General features: G+C 41.0%; 2 protein-coding genes across 5 annotated transcripts in view; both read right to left on the reverse strand.

The window, feature by feature from the left end:
- LOC149315936 (C4b-binding protein alpha chain-like) overlaps positions 1-14,735 on the reverse strand; it is a 36,325-nt gene extending 21,590 nt beyond the window's left edge. For 3 of the 4 annotated variants that reach the window (XM_089514453.1, XM_089514451.1, XM_089514452.1), the window contains exons 1-4: positions 14,632-14,735; positions 10,355-10,540; positions 6,832-6,934; positions 5,490-5,575 (exon numbers count right to left, since the gene is read on the reverse strand). In XM_089514453.1, coding sequence (XP_089370579.1) covers positions 5,490-5,575; positions 6,832-6,934; positions 10,355-10,540; positions 14,632-14,710 — 454 coding nt within the window. In that variant the 5' untranslated portion in view covers positions 14,711-14,735. The remainder of the gene's footprint in view (positions 1-5,489; positions 5,576-6,831; positions 6,935-10,354; positions 10,541-14,631) is intronic. The other variant, XM_089514454.1, reaches the window with a different exon arrangement.
- Positions 14,736-18,225: 3,490 nt separating this feature from the next.
- Positions 18,226-21,938, reverse strand: part of LOC149315937 (complement component receptor 1-like protein) — a 44,411-nt gene continuing 40,698 nt past the window's right edge. The window contains exon 9 of the mRNA XM_089514456.1: positions 18,226-20,969. The gene's annotated coding sequence lies outside the window, so the exon portion shown is untranslated. The remainder of the gene's footprint in view (positions 20,970-21,938) is intronic.

Below are 21,938 nucleotides of genomic sequence, written 5' to 3' on the forward strand. Positions count from 1 at the left end.
TGGCCTCCTTCTGCTTGAGGACAGTGCCAATTGTCGAAGGGTTTCGTCCATACTCCTTGGCAATGTCCACCAAGCGCACGCCCCTCTCATGCTTGGCGATGATTTCCTTCTTGTCCTCCAAGGACAAGGGAGCCCTCTTCTTTTTGTCACCGCCGCTTTTATCTGTGGCTTTCTTGGGAGCCATAGCTCAAGCCTAAAAAGGACAAAAGGCACAGGCACTGAGCAAAAGCCACAATTGGAAACCACCCCCACCCCCATGGTCACACTCTCTGACCCAAACTTGCAAAACTCACATCCCACACTTTGAAATCATCACAGCCATGACCAAACCACCCCAGAACCCAAACTCAAAGGCCAGAAACCCCAAATCTAAAAATGCAACCCCATGGTCACACTCTTTGGCCCACATCAAATCAAGGCCAAACATGCAAAACTCACATCCCACACTTTGAAATCATCACAGCCATGACCAAACCACCCCAGAACCCAAACTCAAAGGCCAGAAACCCCAAATCTAAAAATGCAACCCCATGGTCACACTCTCTGGCCCACATCAAATCAAGGCCAAACATGCAAAACTCACATCCCACACTTTGAAATCATCACAGCCATGACCAAACCACCCCAGAACCCAAACTCAAAGGCCAGAAACCCCAAATCTAAAAATGCAACCCCATGGTCACACTCTCTGGCCCACATCAAATCAAGGCCAAACATGCAAAACTCACATCCCACACTTTGAAATCATCACAGCCATGACCAAACCACCCCAGAACCCAAACTCAAAGGCCAGAAACCCCAAATCTAAAAATGCAACCCCATGGTCACACTCTCTGGCCCACATCAAATCAAGGCCAAACATGCAAAACTCACATCCCACACTTTGAAATCATCACAGCCATGACCAAACCACCCCAGAACACTAACCCAAGGGCCAGGAACCCAAAATCTGAAAATGCAACCCCAAGGTCACACTCTCTGGCCCACATCAAATCATGGCCAAACTTGCAAAAATCGATGCCCACACTTTGAAATCATCACAGCCATGACCAAAGCACCCCAGAACACTAACCCAAGGGCCAGTAACCCAAAATCTGAAAATGCAACCCCAAGGTCACACTCTCTGGCCCACATCAAATCATGGCCAAACTTGCAAAAATCGATGCCCACACTTTGAAATCATAACAGCCATGACCAAAGCACCCCAGAACACTAACCCAAGGGCCAGGAACCCAAAATCTGAAAATGCAACCCCAAGGTCACACTCTCTGGCCCACATCAAATCATGGCCAAACATGCAAAACTCACATCCCACACTTTGAAATCATCACAGCCATGACCAAAGCACCCCAGAACACTAACCCAAGGGCCAGGAACCCAAAATCTGAAAATGCAACCCCATGGTCACACTCTCTGGCCCACATCAAATCATGGCCAAACTTGCAAAACTCACACACCACACTTTGAAAAGATCACAGCCATGACCAAAGCACCCAAGAACACTAACCCAAGGGCCAGGAACCCAAAATCTGAAAATGCAACCCCATGGTCACACTCTCTGGCCCACATCAAATCATGGCCAAACTTGCAAAACTCACACACCACACTTTGAAAACATCACAGCCATGACCAAAGCACCCCAGAACACTAACCCAAGGGCCAGGAACCCAAAATCTGAAAATGCAACCCCATGGTCACACTCTCTGGCCCACATCAAATCATGGCCAAACTTGCAAAACTCACACACCACACTTTGAAAACATCACAGCCATGACCAAAGCACCCCAGAACACTAACCCAAGGGCCAGGAACCCAAAATCTGAAAATGCAACCCCTAGGTCACACTCTCTGGCCCACATCAAATCATGGCCAAACTTGCAAAACTCACACACCACACTTTGAAATCATCACAGCCATGACCAAAGCACCCAAGAACACTAACCCAAGGGCCAGGAACCCAAAATCTGAAAATGCAACCCCAAAGTCACACTCTCTGGCCCACATCAAATCATGGCCAAACTTGCAAAACTCACACACCACACTTTGAAAACATCACAGCCATGAGCAAACCAAACCACCACCCCACAGAAAAAGCATGGTCACACTGTCTCACCCCACAAGAAGAAGGTAAAAATCCATCCACCTACCTGTAGAGAAATTCCTGATGGCAGGTCTTGATCCGAAGTGTACAGTACAGTCCAACGGCAGATAAACCAGAACAAGTCCAAAGGCAGAAAGCCAGAAAAAGTCCAAACCTCTACTGGAATAAAGAGTTAGAGTGCAGAAGCAACTCTTCCTCTACAGTCCACAAGGCCAGACAAAGGAGCAGATCAATGGAAGCTGGCTTTTGTTTCTGAAGCCAGGCCACCCCCCCCAATTTTGTTAGCCAATCCAGATGATCAGCTTGATTTCTCAAGCCAATCACTGCTGCTAACGAAATTCAAAATTCGCGCCAAAGCTAACCCCTAACCCAGCCCCCTTAGCTTTCCGTTAGCCCTGGAAAGCCTATAGCTGCACTTTGCAACATTTGAATTTCGCGCCGAAATGAATTTCGTAACCCGAAAAATATTTCGTAACCCGAAACAGTTTTTTCCAATCCAAGTTTTTCGTAACCCGGAAATTTCGTAACCCGATCATTTCGTATCCCGAGGCACCAGTGTATTTCTACAGTGGGTTTTGAACTACAGATGAGGTTTTTTTCATAAATTAAAAAAGTTGTTACTTTATAATTCACCTTAATATACACACACACACACACACACACACACACACACACAAATATACATTCATATGCGTATATATACATGCGTGCAAACACACACACACAAGCTGCCTTGCTGTCCCTGGGAGAGACGTCTTAAAGGGATACACACACACCTCCCTGGCCCAGCCTCTCTACTCCTCTTTGCAGCCTGGCGTGAATGAGTGTGTGGTTTTGGACTGTGCAAAGGGAGAGAGAGGGCATTTTGGAAGTCCTCCTGGACAGGGGGGAGCAATGGAGGACATGCCTTGGGAAAGGAGGGCATGGAATCAGGCTGGCTTATGGACCCAGCCTCCTCCTTTCTCTCTCTCTGTCTTTGTGTGTGTGTGTGTGTTTGGAAAATCGGATCAAGGAGAAGGCAGTGGGTTTAAGTGGCTAGAGACTCTGCATCCAAAGCCCAGGGTTGGAAAATTGGATCAAGGAGGAGAAGGCAGTGGGTTGAAGTGGAATACACACACACACACACACACATATCCAGGGTTTCCTATGTCTCCCCAGATTCCGTTTGGGAGAGAGAAGGAAAGGCTCTATTTCCCCCCAGATTGCTGTGCATCCAGCCTCTCCTCCATTACAAATGGTGCTCAAGGGCTCTCCTCACACAGAGGGGAGGTTGCAATCCATGCGAATGGAAGAAAATGGCGCTGGCGATACAGAAAGAGACCAAAAAGTGACACCCCCAGGCCAGCCCATCATGCTCCGCTCCTCCCATCCAGTTAACTCGATTCAGAGGCTGGTCGTTCCTATTTAAATACTCCTATTCCTATCCCGAATCAAGGAAAAATAGTAGGCTCGACCCTTCTATTTTTTTACTCCGTGTTATAAGCCTCTAACCCGGATTTTTTTAAAAAAAAACAATTCAGATTCGAATCGTAGTAAGAACGATTGCGGGTTACTCTAGAACAGTTCTAGAGTTAATTCGGGTTCAAATAGGAACGCTATACCTTGAATTCAATTTGTAACCTGGAGTATAAGCCAGTGAGAACACCCCCAATATCTGCCCATTAACAGCCTGGCTGCAACTCTTTGGACCAGCTGAAGTTTCCGAACACTGTTCAAAGGCAGCCCAAAGTAGAGCATGTTACAGTAATCCAAACCGGATGTAACCAAGGCATGTACTACTGTGGCCATATCAGACATCTCAAGGAATGGGCACAGTTGGTGCACAAGCTTTAAATGTGCAGAAGCACTCCTGGTCACTGCAGAAACCTGGACCTCCAGGTTCCAAGCTGAATCGAGGAGTACTCCCAAACTGAGAACTTGCATCTTCAAGGACAATGTAACCCCATCTAACACACAATATATCCCTATTCCCTGATCTGCCTTCTGACTGACCAGGAGTGTCTCTGTCTTGTCTGAATTAAGTTTCAATTTGTTTGCCCTCATCCAGTCTATTACTGATTACAGACAGTGGTTTATGACCAGGAGTAGTAGAGTCGAGTATCGTCCACGTATTGATGGCACCTCACCTCAAAACTCCTTTTGACCTCTCCCCAAGGTTTCATGTATATGTTAAATAGCCTTACAACTGCCTCCTTTAGGCAAGTTGGAATGCTGCCTTGTTGTAGGGGGGCACTGAGTAACCTCTTCACTCACTCATCCAGTCACCCTCTGGCCTGTTTAATAAGCCAAGAAAGACAAGGATCAAAGACACCTTTTCTGCCAAAGAATCCTGGTGCCCCACAAAATTACAAATCCTAGGATGCTGTAGGATGGAACCATGGCAGTTAAAGGAGTGTCAAGCTGAATTATTTCTACAGTATCGATCCATCCTTTGTCACGTAGCATGGGGACAAGACAGTAGCCAGACAGACCAATGACCACAGAGCTGAACAGAAATTTCTCAGCAACACCTTAACTCAGGCCTTCAGGAAGTACCACAACACTGCTCAGCCCAGAGAATCAGCCCAGAATAACCATCATGTGCTCTAGTTTTTTTAAAAAAAAAAACTGCCAGGAGATTCAGCAGAACCAACAAGGACATCCTCCATATGACCAGTTTCTAGCACATACGTATCATCCAACAAGGTAAGCAAAGTTGTCTTCAGTCCATAGCCAGCTCTGAAGCCAAACTGGAATGGCTTTCAATCAAGAATCTCTGGAACTGAAACACCACCACTGCCACCTTCCCAAATAAATAGAATATCCAAGAGTGGCCAGAAATTATCCAATGCATTACAGCTGGGAGCGCACTCAACAACAGTATTACTGCTGCCCTTTTAGGAATATTGGAACCCTGTCTTGCCTCAAAGTGGCATTAACCATTCCATCAATTCCCCCCAGCAACTTTTATGAATCAGGATATGTAAGAGTTCAGGACACATTTAGTAGATTTCACCTCTCCAAGGATCTTGTCAACATTCTCTGATTGAAGTGGAGAAGTACGAGCCAAAGCTAGATCCACTAGCTATGTATCAACTACAGCATCCATGTCAGAACAGATCACTGTGATTTTATCAATAAATAATGGTGCAAATTCCTCATAATGCACTGCCACAACACTCTATAACTTAGCTATTAATTTCTCAGACACAGTAGCATTTGGTACAGAAAAACTGTAAAAACAATAAACCTTACACTTTCAATGTGTTTACTTGTATAATGTACATAATTACATTTTGAAAGAGATCTCCCATTATCTTCTATCAGCACTACTCCCAAATAAATTATGCACAGCTATAATGTGTGCCCCAAAATTACTGAAAAACAGTACAGAACTTAACATACTTACGCTGACAGCTGGGAAGTGAATTACTCCATTTAACATCTCTTCCTAGAAACACACACTCACTAACATTGTGTCCAACTAATATGAACCTATATGCAGAAAATACAAAACTAAATTATAAACCTCTCAAAATTGTTTAGAAATCTGAATTATGTACTAGTGAACAGAAAAGCCTAAGTCAATAAATTATTACTTTATTTTGTAAACTATACATCCTGTTATATTTAGCTGCCCTTCATTGACTATTCTTATAAAGCTACAAGCACCTTTGGCGAAGAAGCTGACATTCATAATCTCATTTGAATAAAAAAAAAATCTTTCCCAGGGTCCCCTATCCTATCCAACAGAAAACACTAATATGAAAACTAGCAAAGATGGCCAAAATCCTCTCCTTGTAATTAACACCTTCCTTGCTCCAACTCCAAGCCAAATAGATTAGAAGAATTTTCCTTCATACGTATCTACTCCTGATTCCTTCATACACTATACCAGCCATCCACCTTAGCAAAAGAGATGTTCTGTTCATTAACAATACTAGATAACCATTACCTCTCTTGACCAAGGCAAACCGAAGCATATGTCACCCCATGTTGTATTTTACTTCAGACTGTTTAACCTGAGTTCATAAACTTTGTTTTTATTTTATTTTTCAAATACCTATTCTACATTTCCTTCTTGTCTCATTATATTCCTTTAAGAAACATCTTATCTTGATTTGGAGTGGAGATCTGGAATTCATATTTCTGACAAAATCTAAGTAGATTATCTTCTCCCACCACCTGCCTACCCATTTGATTTACTTCAATTTGTGCTTTCAGAAAATAAGTAATAGTGGCAGACTACCAATCAGCCAGAAGTGTGCACAATGAGTTTTGTTTAAGAGCTCCAAACAGGAAAATAACAGAATTATGTGGGAGGTCCAGAATTTGGATTTAGCAATCAATTAAATGGCACAAAATGATATATGTATATGTACAATGGAATATATAAGGAACCTATAAAGTTCTTGACTGTGTCCTTATGACAACAGGCAAATCACTCAAGTATTTTGCTGCCAAAGTACCTGGAACTAAAAACTGAAAAAACTTTACAAAAGAAGCACAATTAATTGTTTTATTATCCATGCTGAAGTTTGTTTTTGGTAAAGTAGTACTATTAAGAGAAAGGTTCACTATCAAATGTTCACTGTTTTCAGATAGTCTCCTCTCCTACCTGTATCATGAACTGAGTAGTTAGTTTGGAATACAGAGCTTTCAAGTTCAGTAAAAACAGTTCAGAATAAAACTACATGTGGATTAGAAATGTGTTTAAGCACTCTTTTAACATCTTTAGGTAAGAGCCTTACCCTTGAATACAAAAATATGCAACTTTTGAGCCAATCTTGTACTTTTCCTGACGTACTTGAACTAAACCATTTGGAAGGTGTCCTGGATATACACAAGTTTTTTCTAAAATGATACAATCTTGAGTTAGATGCACAAAGCCATGCAAGTACAAAAGCAAAACAAAAAAGAATAATCAGTGGAACAATGTTCTCACACATGAGGATTCATTAGGTTGTGATATCACCAAAAACACTCCTACTACTTAGTACAACTCACAATAAATGTATCACACTACTGTAGCATACAGTAAATGGGAAAATGACTGATAGAATCCTTGGTGTAAACAGCCCAAGCATGGGAAGCAAAGCACCAATTCTGAGTGGGAAGACGAGAACAATTTGAATTGTTCACATTGAAAATTGTAATTATTCCAAATAATTACTGGGTGGGCTCAGTTGTGTTTTAAATCACTGAAATTAGCAGGACTTAAGTAGTCGTTAGCTGCCATCAACTTTGACTTATGGGGCCCTACGAATGAGAGACCTCCATGTCACCCTTGTCACCAATAGCCCTGCTCATATCTTGTAGGCTCGGGGCTTTGACTTCCTTGAGTCCATCCATAGGCAAGGCAGTCTTCTTTTCCTACTGCCTTCTATCTTACCAAGCATTATTCTTTTTTAGTGAGTCAAGTCTTCTCATGATGTATCCAAAGTACAACAGTCTCAGTTTAGTCATCTTGGCTTCTAGGGAGAGTTCAGACTTAATTTGTTCTAGGACCCATTTATTGATCTTTTTTCTGTCCACAGTATCCGGCACCATATTTTTAATGAGTTGATTTTCTTCCTATCAGCTTTCTTCACAGTTCAGCTTTCACAAATAGAAATGGGAAATATGATGGTATGGACAATCCTAACTTTAGTATTCAGTGATATATCTTTACACTTTAGGAGTCTGTCTAGTTCCTTCATAGCTGCCCTTCCAAAACTTACTCATCTTCTGCTTTCTTGACTGCAGTCTTCATTCTGATTAATGACTGAGCCAATGTATGGAAAATCTTTCACTATTTCAATGTCTTCATCATGTGCTTTAAAGTTATGTAAATCAATTGTGGTAATTACTCTTGTTTTCTTAATGTTCCACTGTAAACCTGCCTTTGCACTTTCTTCCACAACTTTCTTCAGTAATCATTCCAAGTCTTTGCAATTTTCTGCAAGTAGTATGGTGTCACCTGCTTATCTTAAATTGTTGATGTTCCTTCCCCAAATTTCACACCTCCTTCCTCCAAGTCTAATGCTGCTTTAAGTATGATATGTTAAGCACAGATGTTAAGCAGATAGGGTGATAAAATGTAGCTTTGCTTGACCCTCCCTTGCTAATTGGAAACTATTCCTTCTCACAAAGTTTGTTCATAGGTATTTGTCTTCCTACCATACCTTCAACATAAAAATCAATTTCACATTTTGTTACAGCTGTTATGGTTATACTACACTGGGCTCTTAAACAGTTTTTATACCCATTAGGGCTAAAGTGTACTAATCTTGTTAATCAGTATGCTTGCACTATAAAATGCAAACTTGCTAAGGAAGAAAGAAATGAATGAAAACAGAACATAAAACATAGCATTCCTATTTTTCAAATGTATTGAGAATCCTGAAGACTATGGCTTCTCCCATCAGACCCTGGAAGAAACTTCCTCAATACGTTTGGATTGGAATACTAGAATTAACAAGTGCAGAAGTATCTGTTGTTGTATGTCAAGTCATTTCCAACTTATGGCAAAATTATTAAGGAATTTCTTGGCAAGATTTGTTCTTGCCATTGCCTTCCTGTGAAGCTCTGAGAGTGTGATTTGACCAAAGTCACCCAGTGGGATTTTTAATGATAAACAGTACTGGGAGAGAGGAACTGTAAACTACTTAAAATGTTACCAGTTGCTCCTAGAAACTTTCAGGACAGGCAGTTCGTTCTAGTTTTGGCCAGGAAAAGGCTGATCTGGAATGGTTGAGGGCCACAAAAAGAGTTTTGGGGGCTGCATTTTCTCATTTTGCCTACTGCTGACATACAACCTATCAACTTTTTCTCTATTCCAAGGAAAGTAAAATAGGACAACCATAATACTACTAGTATTACACACAGAGAGAGAAACACACAATTTACTTCTTTAAAGTGTTTATAGGTGAAGCAAAAAAGTGCTAACAGCGACCATGATAGGCAAGATAAGCTGTGTAGAAACGAAAGATGGGAGATATCTGCTCATTCCTACATCCAAGAACTTATTTCACTCTGTGGATGTTTTCACATCAGCTCCATTCTCAGAGCAGTCATGCAAGAAAAAAATAAAATGGCTATATACTGCTTTGCAGCCATCCATCATTGCACTCATTCAATTGTGAGACTGGGGCATCTGCCTCCATCATGCACTCTTCCTTAACTCCTTAACCCTCACCTTTCCCTATCCAGCATTCCTTTAGGATTTTTTTTGTTTTTATTTTCTCCTTTTCTGCATAATTCCAGAGTTCCACTGCCTCACTGAAGATGATAGATAGATAGATAGATAGATAGATAGATAGATAGATAGATAGATAGATAGACAGACAGACAGACAGTGCTTTGGAATAGCGAGGGGGAGGTGGGCCAGGGGGAAAGAGGGACACTGTGAAGCCACATGACTTGCAATCACACAACTGCTCTGGGAGCAACATTTCATATCTGGGGACCTGCACGATTGTCAAGTCATTCATGGGTTTCCCCCGTGAATGAAAAGGGAAGCAATGGGGACAGGAAGATACTGGTTGAAGTGGCATTGTGGGAAGCCACTTCCTTCCCAGTGATCTTGCAGTTTAAAAGCCGCATGCAGTAATGTCCTGTTTTTTAAGCTTCCAGAGTTCTTAGGTATACACTTGAAAATGTAAAGGTTTAGGAAACAGAAATGGGATGGAAAAACATTCAGGGATAAGTATATATTGATATATTCTCAATAATCTATCATCAACAGATACAACCAATCCCCTCCATTTCTCTTTAACCACATTTGCCAAGCAAGATACTAGTCTTTTCTCTTGACTGTGGCAACTCACCATTGCTCAGACTTCTATAATAATCCCTGACTGAACAATCTCACCTCTCAAATTGAATATTTTGTGATGCTCTTTGCCATTACTTGAGTCTGAAAAGTACTTGAGACAAGTATTTTCATGATAATGCCCACCATACTGACAAATAACCTAGCAAGACATACTTGCAGAATCACCTTATGTTGGGTTTTTGTTTGGTTTGGTTTTGGCAATGAGAAAACTTCTATCCTAACTGGACCAATAGTGGTCTAGAGCTACTGGATGATAATTGATAAGAGATAGTAATGCCATATTTCTGATAGTTCTATTTACTAATACTTATTAACTATTAATAGAGAAACTACCAATTGCATTGTTATATCTATATTTGAAACTCATTCCAGAGAATCATTTTCAAAACAAACAGAATACATTACAGAAATTGCTTTAAATAATTAGATTTATCAAAGGCAAATTAAGAGTTGTTTACCTTTACATAATATCTTAGGTTCTGACCACTGTGACTCTGCAGTACATGTAATATTAATGATAGGAACTGTACTGTTTTTGTCACGGCAAATGTATTCTACTACAAGCCCAACACGAAAATACCTTAACGCATTAAACTCCTCTTTTATGACAGCATCATCTAATATTGGTGGGAAAGGGCAGTCCCCTGCAAACAAAATAAATACAAAAATTTAGCAATCAGAAGAGACCACAATAATGCCATCAGAAGCATAAAGACTTTAAAGAGATTACATTTGGCTTCATCCCATCTGCTTTCAATGCCAGGAGAAGTATTAAAACTTGAGAGATCTATTTTTTTAAAAAAAAAAAAAAACCAACATGTTATCTACAGAAACAGTTGATCTCACATCAACTGGAAGACTAAACATACTATTTTCTGTTCTTTAAAGCAGGCGTACGTATAAAATATGAACATAAAATATATAAACAAATAAATGTGTGACTGACAACCTGATTCTTACCTTCCACGTTGCTTGTATATTTCCCAACTTTGGCAGTTAGGCTGCCATTGTATACTATGCCATGAGTGGGACCAGTATTGTTGAAATCAACATTCCATAATAATCCAATAAATTTCCCCTGCTCTGCATAATGAAAAATGCTACAGGAGTTTGTTACAGCAAAAGCAAAAGCACCACAACACCAAACAGATTTTTATGACACCCAAAAGACTAATAAAAATATCATAGCATAAGCTACTGTTACCCAGACTTATCTTCAAGAGACTGTTGCATTATCCTTACCTAAGAGCTCTCCCCCACCATCTCTCTTACACACATACACACAGGAGCAAATACAAAAGGGGGAGGGAGAGGTTATTATTCAGAAGATTAGTGACACAAGTGACATACTGTATCACAGTATTCAGAATCAAAAGCAAATCAAGGGAACTGATGTTTTAAAAGGTGGCAGAATAACAATATTTTTACTGTTTTCCAAAACACCTATGACTGACATGCAATACAAAAGTCACAAGGCAAATGTTAGTTTTAAGTTAAGAATCAAATAGACTTTTTCATTATCGTCATTTGCAAAATTGCAGGACATAGGAAGCCATTAGAAAACAAATTCAAAAACAGTGCAGTATAATTCTTTGGACCACCTAAATATAAAATAGTAATGACATAATTATTGAGTTTCCCAGAATTTTTCCTCAGGGAAGACAATAATAATCAGATAATAAAATAATGATGGTGGTGGTGGTGGTGATGATGATGATGATGATAATCATAAAGTGGAATGCCAGGGATAAAGATATGGGTTGTAACATTCTTCAAACAGGAGAAGAATGCAAAGTAATAGTGCAATCCCACTAAAGAACTACCTCTGAGGTGGTGAGATTGTGTGCCTCTGTGAGGCAAGAGGCTATACTGACAGTACCAGTGCTACTAATTGGGTCTCTCATGTCAGACAAGCTTTTGCTGAGGAGCCAAACCAAATGTGCCAAACAGTTCTGGGCGGCAGCAGTATTGGGGTGTGACACCAGTGGAGGATCTCTCAGAGACAACAGCAGTAGCACTATAGCTAACATTTGTTAGTACTGTGCAGAAGAAGGCACGGTAAGCTCCTTTTGAATGTCTTTTACCATGAAAACCCTATGGTGAGACAATCCAAAATGAAACAAGAGCTAGTGCCAGATGATAACACTCCCAGGTCAGAAGGCACTCAACAAGCAACTGGGGAACAGAAGAGGGCAACTACAAGTAGCACAGCAGCTAATGATGCAATTGGATTCAAGCTGAAAGGCTGTTCAGATGTCAGTGTGCTCAGAAGTGAGAAGAAAGTCTGAAGCTGCACAACGCACATTTCAGGAACATGGAATGTGAGAAGCATCAAGGTAAACATAGGAATACAAGAAATATTCCTATGCCTATACAAAATCCTTTGCTACAGTTCCTCTTCTGAACCATTAAGGATCACAAATTCCCCCTTTTAAAGAAAATTTGGGGCAACAGGCCACCACCGCTATTTCTATGGAAAGTGACATGTTTCCTTTTGCAAATCTGTTCAGAAACAACTACTGTTGCCTCCACAGCATGGAAAGGTAGCTTGATAGAGCATTTCACCTTTGGCTGCATCTGCACTGCAGAAATAATCCAGCGTGAAACCCTTTCAATGCTATGGAATTCTGGGAACTGTAGTTTGTCGTGGCTCTCTGACAGTGAAGACTAAATGTCTCATAAAACTACAATTCCCAGGATCCTATAGCACTGAACCATGGCAGTTAAGGTGACACCAGATTGCATTATTTCTGCAGTGCAGATGCAGTCTGAGACATTAAAAACATGCATCTTGGAAATAATTGCTTTGAAATGCAAAATGATGGCTTGCTGATGTCTAAATAAAGTGTATGGAAAAGCTCCTTAAAAACAGAAGACAGTAAGGACATAGCTCCAGGTCTCTAAGATGGTCTGTTTATTCCTCAAAAAAATAAAATAACCCCAAGGCATTTTGGCTTGTATGGGAAAAGACCTTCTTCAGTGGGCTTCAGCAGAAATCACTGAAGTTGTGAATACTTCAGACACTTCCCAACTTAGAGAGACCCTATCATGGGGTTTTCTTGGCAAGTTTCTTCAAAGGGCAGGTTGCCATTGCTATCCCCTGAGGCTGAGAGAGTGTAACATGCCCAAGGACACCCAGTGGGGTTTCGTGGCCAAGATGGGAGTTGAACCCTGATCTCTAGAGTCCGAGTCAAACACTCAAAACCACTATGCCACACTGGCTCTATACTCAATAATACTCATAGCAATTATACAGTACAGATAAAGCCTGTGATGAGGTTGAAACCTAGGCCCCTTTCTTGGCTGCAAGCTCACTGAGGCTGCCTCCACATGGCAGGAATAATCAGGTTTGACACAACTTTAGCCAAATATAGTTCCCCAAATTCTATGGTATTAAGTTAACCCACTGCAAGTAGTGTCAAACTGGATTATTTCTGCAGTGCAGATGCAGCCATAGTGAAACTACTGCTTCTGCCTCAGTTACTTCGTTATGAGTGGTGAATACAGACTTCAAAAGGTCTCATAATTCATTTCTTTAAAAAAATTATTATAATAGTAACACCAACATTTTTTATCAAAATAGTTTGCTCTAATACAATGAATGAATAGCGCTGCTACTTAGCTTTCCTGGCCTACTATGTTTCATCTTGGCAGCGGCCAGTTTGTGTATGTGTGCTTTTTTGTGAGCTCAGAATGGTTCGACCACTGGACTAGGACTCTGGAGGCCAGGGTTCCAGTCCCCGCTCAGCCATAGAAACCTGCTGGGTGGCCTTGGACACGTCACACTCTCTCAGCCTCAGAGGATGGCAAACCCACTCTGAACAAACTTTGCCAACAAAACTCCATGATAGATTTGCCTTGGGTCACTGTAAACCAGAAACAACTTGAAGGCACAAAACAGAGCCTGACTAAGAAGCATGAATTTACATCCATATTAGTGCTTTTATTATGTCCTCCATTGTTCCCCAATGCCCTACATTTTGCGGTGAGTAGAGGAAAGGGCTCACAAAAAACCAGTCCACCTGAAGCCCCTATAAAGCAAGTGTTTCTCAAACTCTGGCCTTCCAGGATTTGGTGGGTTTTTGTTTTGGACTTCAACTCCCAGAATCCCAAGCCATTGGCCACGATGGCTGAGGCTTCTGGGAACTGAAGTCCTTAAAAAAACACCTGGAAGGCCGGAGAGATCTTGTAGCACCTTTGAGACTAAGGTCCAAAACACACTGCAGAACTATCCAGTTTGAGCCACTTCAATTGCCACGGATCAATGCTAGGGAATTCTGGGAACTATAGTTTTGTGAGGCATTTAGCTTTCTCTGTCAGAGAGCTCTAGTGGCACAGAAACTACAGTTCCTAGAATTCCCTGGCAGTTAAAGTAGTCTCAAAATGGATTGCTTCTGCAGTGTGTTTTGGACCTAACTGAAAGAAGTTGGGAGCATGAGCTTTCGTAGACTGCAGCCTACTTCCTCAGATGCACCCGAGGAAGTGGACTCAAGTCCAGCAGAGCTCCTGCTGCCAACCTCTTTCTTGCAGAGAGCCTCAAAGGCGCTACAAGATCTCTCTCTGTACTGATTCTACAGACTAAACACATGGCTCCATCTTTGAATTCCGCTGGAACGCCAGAGTAATTGGCCCCAAGGGCTAGGCCCGAGAGCAGGCCTTTCCCTTCTCAGGGCGCCGAGCGGAGGCCGCAGCGGGCTGCCCAAAGGCCGGGGCCGAGTCCCCGCCTGGTACCCACCCAGCGACCCCCGGGGCAAGGCCAGCGCCAGCGCCATCGTCGCCAAGAGCCGCCGAGCGCAGAGAAGGGGGCCTCGCATGGCCCTGGGCTGCCTGGCTCTGAGGCGGCGCAACGGCGGAGGGAGCGTTGCCCGGCAGCCAGGGAGGGAGGGAGGGAGGGAGCCTAGTCCTAGTCCTAGTCCTGGCCCGCGCCAGGGACACACGGAGGCGGAGGGAGGGAGGGAGGGAGGGACGTTGCTGCCTCGAACGCTCACCGGCCGCGCGCGTTCCAGAGAGAGAAGCCCCGCCAGGGCGGCTGAGGAGGAGGTTGTGCTAAGACCGACAAAACACACAACAACAACAACAACAATAATAATTCAGTACAAAATGTGAGACTCTCTTCAAGTGATGATGATGATGATGATTATTATTATTATTATGATAAAATTCACCCGAAGAGACTCTCTACTGAATATATTGTGCTGCTTTTGTTGTGTGCCTTCACGTCGTTTCAGACTTATGGCGACCCTCAGGGGGCCTCTATGATAGTGCCCCCCCGCCTTGGTAGGATTTGTGGCAGAGGCGGTTTGCCTTGGTCTTTGCCCTGAGGCTGAGAGAGTGTGACTTGCCTCAGATCACCCACTGGGTTTCCATGGCCAAGATGGGATTCGAACCCTACACACCTACACACACATGTAACATAAACATATATTTGGGGTAAGACAAGGGTTGTGATGTGAATATATATATATGTCTGGTGTGTACATACACATACACACCATACATATATATATACTGTACTCACAACCCTTGTCTTCTTGTTCACACCAAATATACGTGTGTTTACATCATATATATGTGTGTGTATGGGGAGTCATATATAAATTATATATTCATATATACACCCACACCATATATATATATATATATATATATTAACAATCCTCACACCAAATTGTTTGTATCACATGTGTGTGTATTTGTGTGTGTGTGTGTGTATATATGAGAAGTCATATATAACATATATAAATATATATATATAGTATATATTCACAACCCTCATCTTCTCGCTAACACTAAATACATGTGTTTATATCATATATGTGTGTGTGTATATGTAATTATATATGGAGAGTCATATATAAATTATATATTTATATATAGATATATACACATACCCATGCCATACATACATGAATTCACAACCCTTGTCTTCTCGCTCACACCAAATTATATACATTCAATTCTAACTTGCAAACAGTGAACCAAGAAAATTTTTTTATTGATTTTGTGTGTTCCTTCAAGTCCTAACTGATAATTGGGGTGGGGGGTGGGTGTGTGGATTGTGTGTGAAGTCACCTGTCGATTTAGGGCAACCCCATGAATTGAATTTGTTATTGTTAGCTGCGGTGGAGTCGTCCCCAACTCAGGGCAAACCTTGTGGATGAGACACCTCCAAACCCACCTATCCACCTGCAGATTCATGTCTGTGACCTTTCTGAATCTATCTGTCTGGAATGTGGTCTTCCTCTACTACCCTCTACCTTTCTAACATTATTGTCTTTTCTAGTGGTCTGTGTCATTATGGTGTGTTACAGACCGCCCCTTTGGGCGGCCTGTAACTGGCCCTTTCCCCGCTGGATCGGGGCCTCAGCTGCCAGAATGGCAGCCTCTGAGGCCCCCATCCGCCGCTTTCCAGGCCGCAGGGAAGCAGCAAAAGGCCGTTTCCCCGCAGCCTGGAAATGGGTGTCCTTGGGGCTTCATGCCCCAAGAACACCCGATGGTGGCGGGGAGGAGGAGAAAGGGACCGCTCGGCCCCTTTCTCCCTTGCATCCCTGGTGCAGCCGTCTAAAGGCTGCGCCAGTGACGCAAACTGCAGAAGGAGCTCCGTTTCGGAGCTCCTCGTGCCGCGGAAAGGGCACTCTAGGTGCCCTCAAGTGGCGCGACGACATCACAACCGCGCCGCCTCGTTTGGAGGCGGCGCAGTGGTGACGTAGTCATGGCGGCCCCCATGTGAAATGGGCGCCGCCATTTTGTATGGGCTCGATCCTTACTAGGGTTAGGGGCGTCGAACCCAGTCCATACTATTATGCCCATGCGGAATGGGCCTAAGTGTCCAAAGTGCAACAGCCTCAAATTGATCATCTTGGCTTCCAAGGAGATTTCAGGCTTGATCTGTTCAAGGACCCATTTGTTTGTCTTTTTAGCTGTCCATGGTATCCTCAGCACTCTTCTCCAGGACCACGTCTCAAATGAGTTTTCTTCTTACCCACTTTCTTCACTTGTCCAGTTTTCACATCCATACATAGTGATGAGCAATAGAATGGATTGGACAATTCTAACTTTGGTGCTTAGACATATAGCTTTACTATTTAGAAACTTTTCTAGATCTTTCATAGCTGCCTAGGTTGTCTAGGATGACTTTATGAATTGCTTAGGGTTTTCTTATGCAAGGAACACTCAGGGTGGTATTGTCCATTCCTTCTGAAATATAGTACACATCAGCTAGTACTCATTGGTGATCTCCCGGCCAAGTACTAACCACGGCTGACCCTGATTAATTGTACACTTTCTCTCTACTTAGCTAGCCCCTTCTCTAGCTCTTACTCAATTTTAGGGCGTTGAGAAAGCAAAGGTTTTGGTAAGTCTGTAGAGTCAGTGTGTTAAACCTTCAACTCAAACTCTGTTTTTCTAGTCCAACTCTGACACCTTCATAGCTGGCAGATATAAATGTATTACTAATAGCAAATTAACTGTAGTAAAATGGTAGCACAAAGTATTTCATCACCATCACATGAATTACCAGGCTACCTAGACTGATAGAACATAACATTTATTTAAGTATAAAATGTAAGCACAAAATGATATATATTGTTGTATTATCAATTTTTATTTTGAAACCGGACTTGTTGCATTTCTACTGACTCCAATTCCACCCAAAACTGCTTCTGACTGATTCCATGACTCCAATTCGACAACTCTTTGTTCTGAAGTGGAAATAATTCTTCATGAATAGAAATTTACATCTACACCTGATTCCCACTGGAGGAGTTAAAACTTCCCCATAACTGACAGCAGAGTGGAGCTTCAAAAGCAGCAATATTTAAAACTTGTTATGTGAAAGTCTGCCTTGCTGAAAAGGCAGGGAAGGCTGACCGTATGCAAACACCAATTATCCATCCTTCTGCATATGTAATCATACAGGCAGCTCACTGCTATTTTCTTATTTATATCTCCATATTTATTTGTTTATTCACAAGAAGACCGAGTTGTTCTGAATCCACTGCAGAAGTGAATGTAAACATACTAGAAAGAGTATTCTTAGTTTGTTCTAGTACTTTGATTTGTATTAATTTGATTTTATGGGATTATAATTTTTGTTATGTCCACATTTGGGTCTTTATAAATACTGCTTATATATTTCCATTGTTATCTCATTTACACATACAAGTATGAGCACACACATGAATATGCATGTGGCTGACCTGACATATCTGTCTTAAACCTAGAATCAAGGTGCACCCTGGGGACTTACATCAAGAGAGTTAGCATTAAAACAAAAACCAAAGCTTAGACTTTGCATGCATTTTATTACAAAATATATAGTGTCTTATTGATATGTAACTTCTGCTACAGAAGAAAAAAAGGCAATTATATGAGCAACACTTAACTTGGACCAATAGCATATTGGATTCATACTACAGAGGCAGAGAGCCACAGAGGCATGCAATAACCAGCATTTAAAAAACTCGTTGGATAGTGCAAACAGAGAAGACTGCAAGCTAAATAAAAAACAGATTAGTACAGGCATCAATCATCAGAACATAGACATGATCTCTCATAGAGTTTGGGATAATGTTGGTGGGTTGTTGTTTTACTTTGGTTTGCATCACCTTCTTGTGTGCACATATATAGTGTGACATTAAAAAATAATTACCGTAATAAGGACCCCAAAATTGTGAGTCCCATCAGACTTAGCCAGCATAGCCAACAGTGAGTAACTAGAAGATACTGTCCATCTGGAAGGTTGCATGATTCCCACCCCACTTTACAGCAGTTGTGAGAAAACAACAGTATTTACTGTCTTCAACTCCCAGCTCATTACTATAGCTTTTATCTTGGATTCATATTCAGCAACTGCCTAAAACTCAGTACTGACACCCATCAACTTCTATTCTATTACATACATAAATACCCTCCTCTATTTCTCAGTTCACAGCTGCAAAATGCGCTGAAATATCTAACTTGGGCAACTAGGTTACTGTGAAACAGAAAGTGGAGGAGCTAATAAGAATACTTGAGCAGAACAGGGAGAAGAGTATGGTAGTACACAGTTCTTGACAGCCAAACCATGACTTGGACATGATTCCCTCCTATTTCCTTGATTTTTTTCTGTGTTCATCCTCCACAATGACTTACCACTTCAGTCAACTATTCTCATCAGTATTGAAGGAGTGATGAGACTGATACACAAATAATGCAACTCAAGTTGCAAATTACAGCAGTTAAACAGATCTTGTTAGAACCAGAAACTTTGATCATATCCCTCTTCAACAACATAGTTATTCTTCTGTATAACAGATGCGATCAGTTTAGGAATGAAAGGGAGGTTGCCTATTGGGAGAGCTCAATTCATCATTCAGGGTTTCCTAACCATCCCTCTTCTTTCCCATAAACAGAAAATTTGTGCTTTTATTTTAACCTTTGAGCTTTCATCCTCTCAAATAATAACTTAGAAATGTGTGGGCCATGTCTTCTGAACGTTCAGAAATTTAAAAATGGAATTAAAGAGTTTCCTGTGATCATGATGCTATTGTGTGATCATCTAACAGTAGCAGATTTGCTGTCTACTCCTTCATTCATCTCTTCTACCAGCTTGTTAAAAATATTTCATTATTTTATTTTTGAGATCAAGTTTTAAATTGCTTGAAAAAGAAATACATGCAGATGATAATAATAATAATAATAATAATAATAATAATCCCAAAATTTACTGTTGAAGAATGTGGATCTCTTGTTCCTAAATCAAGCCATTTCAAGCTGAAGAAGCATACTATATATTAAAAGAAATTAACAGAACTAGTGGGATGGAGTGTTTAGAATGCTGAATTTAAGAATAAATGTTTGTGTTGCATTATGAGACTGGAAAAGTTAATGTGTAGCCCCTGAAAATTTATAGGTTGATAAATACAGGGTTAAAATCCAGGAACTCTAGTGATGTATGTGCATGATATTTCCTATAAAAGCAATTTACACATTTAATCATAAAGTGTTGGCTTCATATAATCTTCAGAATTTTATGCAATGTAATTTTAAACAATTCTCAATACCAAACAAGGGTGTAAAGAAGAAACAATTCAGTTTTAAAGTATAAGCTTTTCCCCAGAGTGAAATCTAGAACCTTCTAGGAGTTGAAAGAATAAGCTCAGCAAAACCATCATGGCTAGTACTATCATTGTGCCATTTATTAACAGCAGTATTTAGTATTTAGGCACATAGGCTTAGAAATATCTCATAAGTGATTCAATGTAAGTTATTTCACTTCCTACAGAAGTAAAATCTAGATGAAAAATGGGAAATCTTATCTCTGTCTGCCCACTCCTGCAATTTCTAGTAAAACTTTCTCAAATCTCTCTCCCTTCAGATGTGGCCTATAATCATCCCAGACACCAGTCATGCAAGGGACATAAGTCCCAGAAAACTAACCTAGTATAACCTACCCTCTTTGTAGACATGTTTCTGCTGTATGATGGGGAATTGCAGCAGCAATCAATTCTAACCCTTGCAGCAAGCCAGACCTACTGAGTTCCATCAGTCGTAGGAGTATCTGGAAGCAGATCCCCAGTTTTCACCTCCAGGGATTTTATCAGTTTTCTTTGATTTAGAGAGCATTTTGCAGGTAGAGGTAGGTGGGTTGTTTGGGGCGTTGTCACTGCTCTAGTTGGTATCGCTAGGTGTTTTTCCCCTTCATTGTCATCTGGCATGTAAACAATAACCCAATAATAAATGGACTGCTCCTTTATGCCTTCCAAAGAATGTGTTATGGACCACATTTTCCTACCCCTCCACTTTACATTTCCTATATGCAATTATGTGAAATACAGTCAGGGCCACACACATTGGAACACAGACAGAAATCAAGTTTTGTCAGAAGGCAGAAGAGTCAGAATGGAGCTACCATGTTGAAGGGCATCCTGTATTTCTTGTACCATTTATTTCAGGTATGGTTTGACCATGTAGCAGCTCAATCAAATATAGTCTTACAGTGTGTTACAAGTTGATATTCATGTAAATCTTAAGTATCTTTGATATTCTAGTATTCTTAACATCTGATTAGTCATCTTGAAGCAGCAACTATCCCTGGGAGAAAAAAAGGCAATATGAATTTAAATTTCCACCATCTCAAAACTGATTACAATCCATGTAACAGTTTAATTAATAAAAACCAAACTGTATTGACTGCCAGAGGTTTTGGCAACTATTTGCTCACTTAGACCTTTGGTCATTTGGGTGGTCATCTGGGCATTCACACATATGCATTATGCACCTGTACAGAAGACATCCTTGGAAATCTCTAGGTTTGTGTTTGGCATGGTAAGGCAGTGCAGCTACTAAGTGCTACAATAGTTGATGTAGCACATTTTCCAAATTAGCAAATAGAATCCTTTGTTACAGTAGGAAGGAAAGGCAGGTGGTATGAATGGATAGATAATAAATTATAGGAAAGCAGCTACTCTTTCTTAGTTGCGTTCTCTATCCATGACAGAAGTAATGACTAGCAAGTTTACCTTACAAATAGCCAGTGGGAAGGCATATTAGAATAACCCAAGAAACTGCAGCCTTGCCAAAGGCAACATGCAGCATCAGCCTGACTTCTACATCTGTAAGTCAAAATTTGGAACAACTCTGGAGAATAAAAGACAATGTTTCAGTTTACCTCCTCTGAAAAGGCAGACTGAAAATCTACTCAATTCATGGTAATGATTGTTGCTTTTGAACTGAGTAGAGACACATTGTGTGAGTTGATGAGCAGATACAATATATTTTAAATGGTTATAGGCCACTGAGGAAGACTGAGGTTGAAACGCGTCTGGCCTTTAGTGTTTTATATCATTTTATGATTTATTTTTTGCATTTGCAAAACTCTTAGTGGGGTATTGTTACCCTTTTAGAAATTTTACTGGTTTTCCTGCTCCAGGGTTCAATTACTCTGGATTTGAGTTTGAATATTTTTTGCGCATTTTTCAGTGGGATATTTATACGCTTTTAGAAATTTTACTGGCTTCTCTACTCCAGGGTTTATTTAATCCCTTATTTCTTCACAGTAGT

This window comes from Sceloporus occidentalis, unplaced genomic scaffold, assembly GCF_023333645.1.
Source record: "Sceloporus occidentalis isolate IW3139 unplaced genomic scaffold, rSceOcc1.0.p SCAF_3, whole genome shotgun sequence".
Lineage (NCBI taxonomy): Eukaryota > Metazoa > Chordata > Lepidosauria > Squamata > Phrynosomatidae > Sceloporus > Sceloporus occidentalis.